Source organism: Pseudomyrmex gracilis, unplaced genomic scaffold, assembly GCF_002006095.1.
Source record: "Pseudomyrmex gracilis isolate BER0280 unplaced genomic scaffold, ASM200609v1 scaffold_2184, whole genome shotgun sequence".
NCBI classification, from domain to species: domain Eukaryota; kingdom Metazoa; phylum Arthropoda; class Insecta; order Hymenoptera; family Formicidae; genus Pseudomyrmex; species Pseudomyrmex gracilis.
The window spans coordinates 10,995-12,548 of record NW_018022768.1 but is presented as its reverse complement, the minus strand read 5'-3'; the positions used below and the strand labels follow the sequence as shown (position 1 = coordinate 12,548).

At 38.1% G+C, this 1,554-nt stretch overlaps 1 protein-coding gene across 1 annotated transcript; it reads right to left on the bottom strand.

Moving 5' to 3' along the window:
* Positions 1–46: 46 nt before the first annotated feature.
* Positions 47–1,383, bottom strand: LOC109862690 (piggyBac transposable element-derived protein 4-like). Its single transcript, XM_020442805.1, has 2 exons — positions 1,179–1,383; positions 47–615 (listed from the first exon to the last, which is right to left on the bottom strand). Exons 1-2 carry the CDS (start codon positions 1,381–1,383, stop codon positions 47–49), a joined length of 774 nt encoding a protein of 257 aa, XP_020298394.1.
* Between the last annotated feature and the right edge of the window lie 171 nt (positions 1,384–1,554).

Genomic DNA, 1,554 nt, shown 5'->3' with positions numbered 1-1,554 from the left:
GGATGCTCTCAGAAACACACTTCAACAAAGCCCTGACAACCTCTAATCAAAACTCTGGAAATGGAGCAGGTCCTGCATTTCTCATTTTATACATGGCGTGAGCGTTTGAGAGGCACAAATCCACTAGGTGAAAAAANAGTTTGCGGTACCATTTCATTGTTTTTCGTACAGTTTCAGTGATGGATAGTTGTCTGTCTACATTGTCTGCAACTCCCATATTTTGGTTATAGTCGTGGATACACGTTGGTTTCATGATATCCTTATCTGTGCCACGACGTTTCTTGCCAGTTGGACAAAAATCAACCTTGTGCACAGGTGACAACATACGCACACTTCTTTTGTCCTCACATTTTATTGCCATCCAGACGTCAGTGTGAGCAACTTGTATTTGTCCTCGTGATAACTTGTTTTCCAGTTTCGGCATTCCCTTTCTATTTGCTTTTACTGTCCCACACAAACCACTATCTCGGTCATGCAAAAATTCTGCCAAGGCAGGAGATGTGTACCAATTGTCAACATACACAACGCGACCCTGACGATGGTACGGTTCTAAGAATTGGGCGACAATATCTCCAGTAACACCTAATCCGAACTTTCTATAGTCAGTGTCTGCTCCTGTATACACAATAAAGTTTAGAATGAATCCCGTTTCACAGTCAACTAACTCAAACAGCTTGATGCCAAACCAATTTTGCTTCAAAGGTATATACTGTTTGAATCTAAGCCGCCCTTTCCAAAGTAATAGACTTTTATCAATACTGACTTTTTCCCTGAAGTGAGAGCTGCTGAAAATTTAGATTAAAGAAAATCTATTACTGGCTTGATTTTCGCTAAAGTATGGCCTGCAATATCCGATGTCGTATTTTTATTGTCGTGAAAATGAATGTAACACAAAATCTGCAAGTATCTGTCGCAAGACATCATCTGACGAAAAATTGGAGTTTGTACTAATTGATCAGTCGACCAATAACTATGTAATTTGCCTTTCCGAACGTGTCCCATGAGAATCGAAAGGCCAAGAAAAATTTCGAAGTCTTCTTTTGTGAGGGGAATTCAAGGCTTCATATGGTCACTTTGAATTCCAGGATTTTGAAAATGATAACGATTAGTTTCTTCAATAATCATTTCAATCAGTGAGGAGTCGAAAAAATAATTGAAGAAGTCTATAGGTGTATTACCTGCTACATTGATGTTTTGATTGATTTCAGAGGTACCGTTGCAATCCTTTATTGATGGAAAAAACCACGAGTCTTTATAAATTTGATCTTCGACATACTCCACATCTTCTAAATCTTCTAAATCAATACCATATGTTTCTTCATCGTCAGGGTCTTTTTCCTTTGGCTCAGATTCGCCGCTTGTCCAAGCTTCGTCGTCAGCCATTATCTCAAAGATGAGTGATGGAACACTTCTTGAATAGCAAAATGTAATAACAATAACGAACAACTACTATGCTAATTAGAATATATACGTGGAAGTGTGAAAAATAACTAAATACTATCTCGTTGTCAGATGCTACTAAAAATTACAATTTTTCGATACTTTTACCTGGAG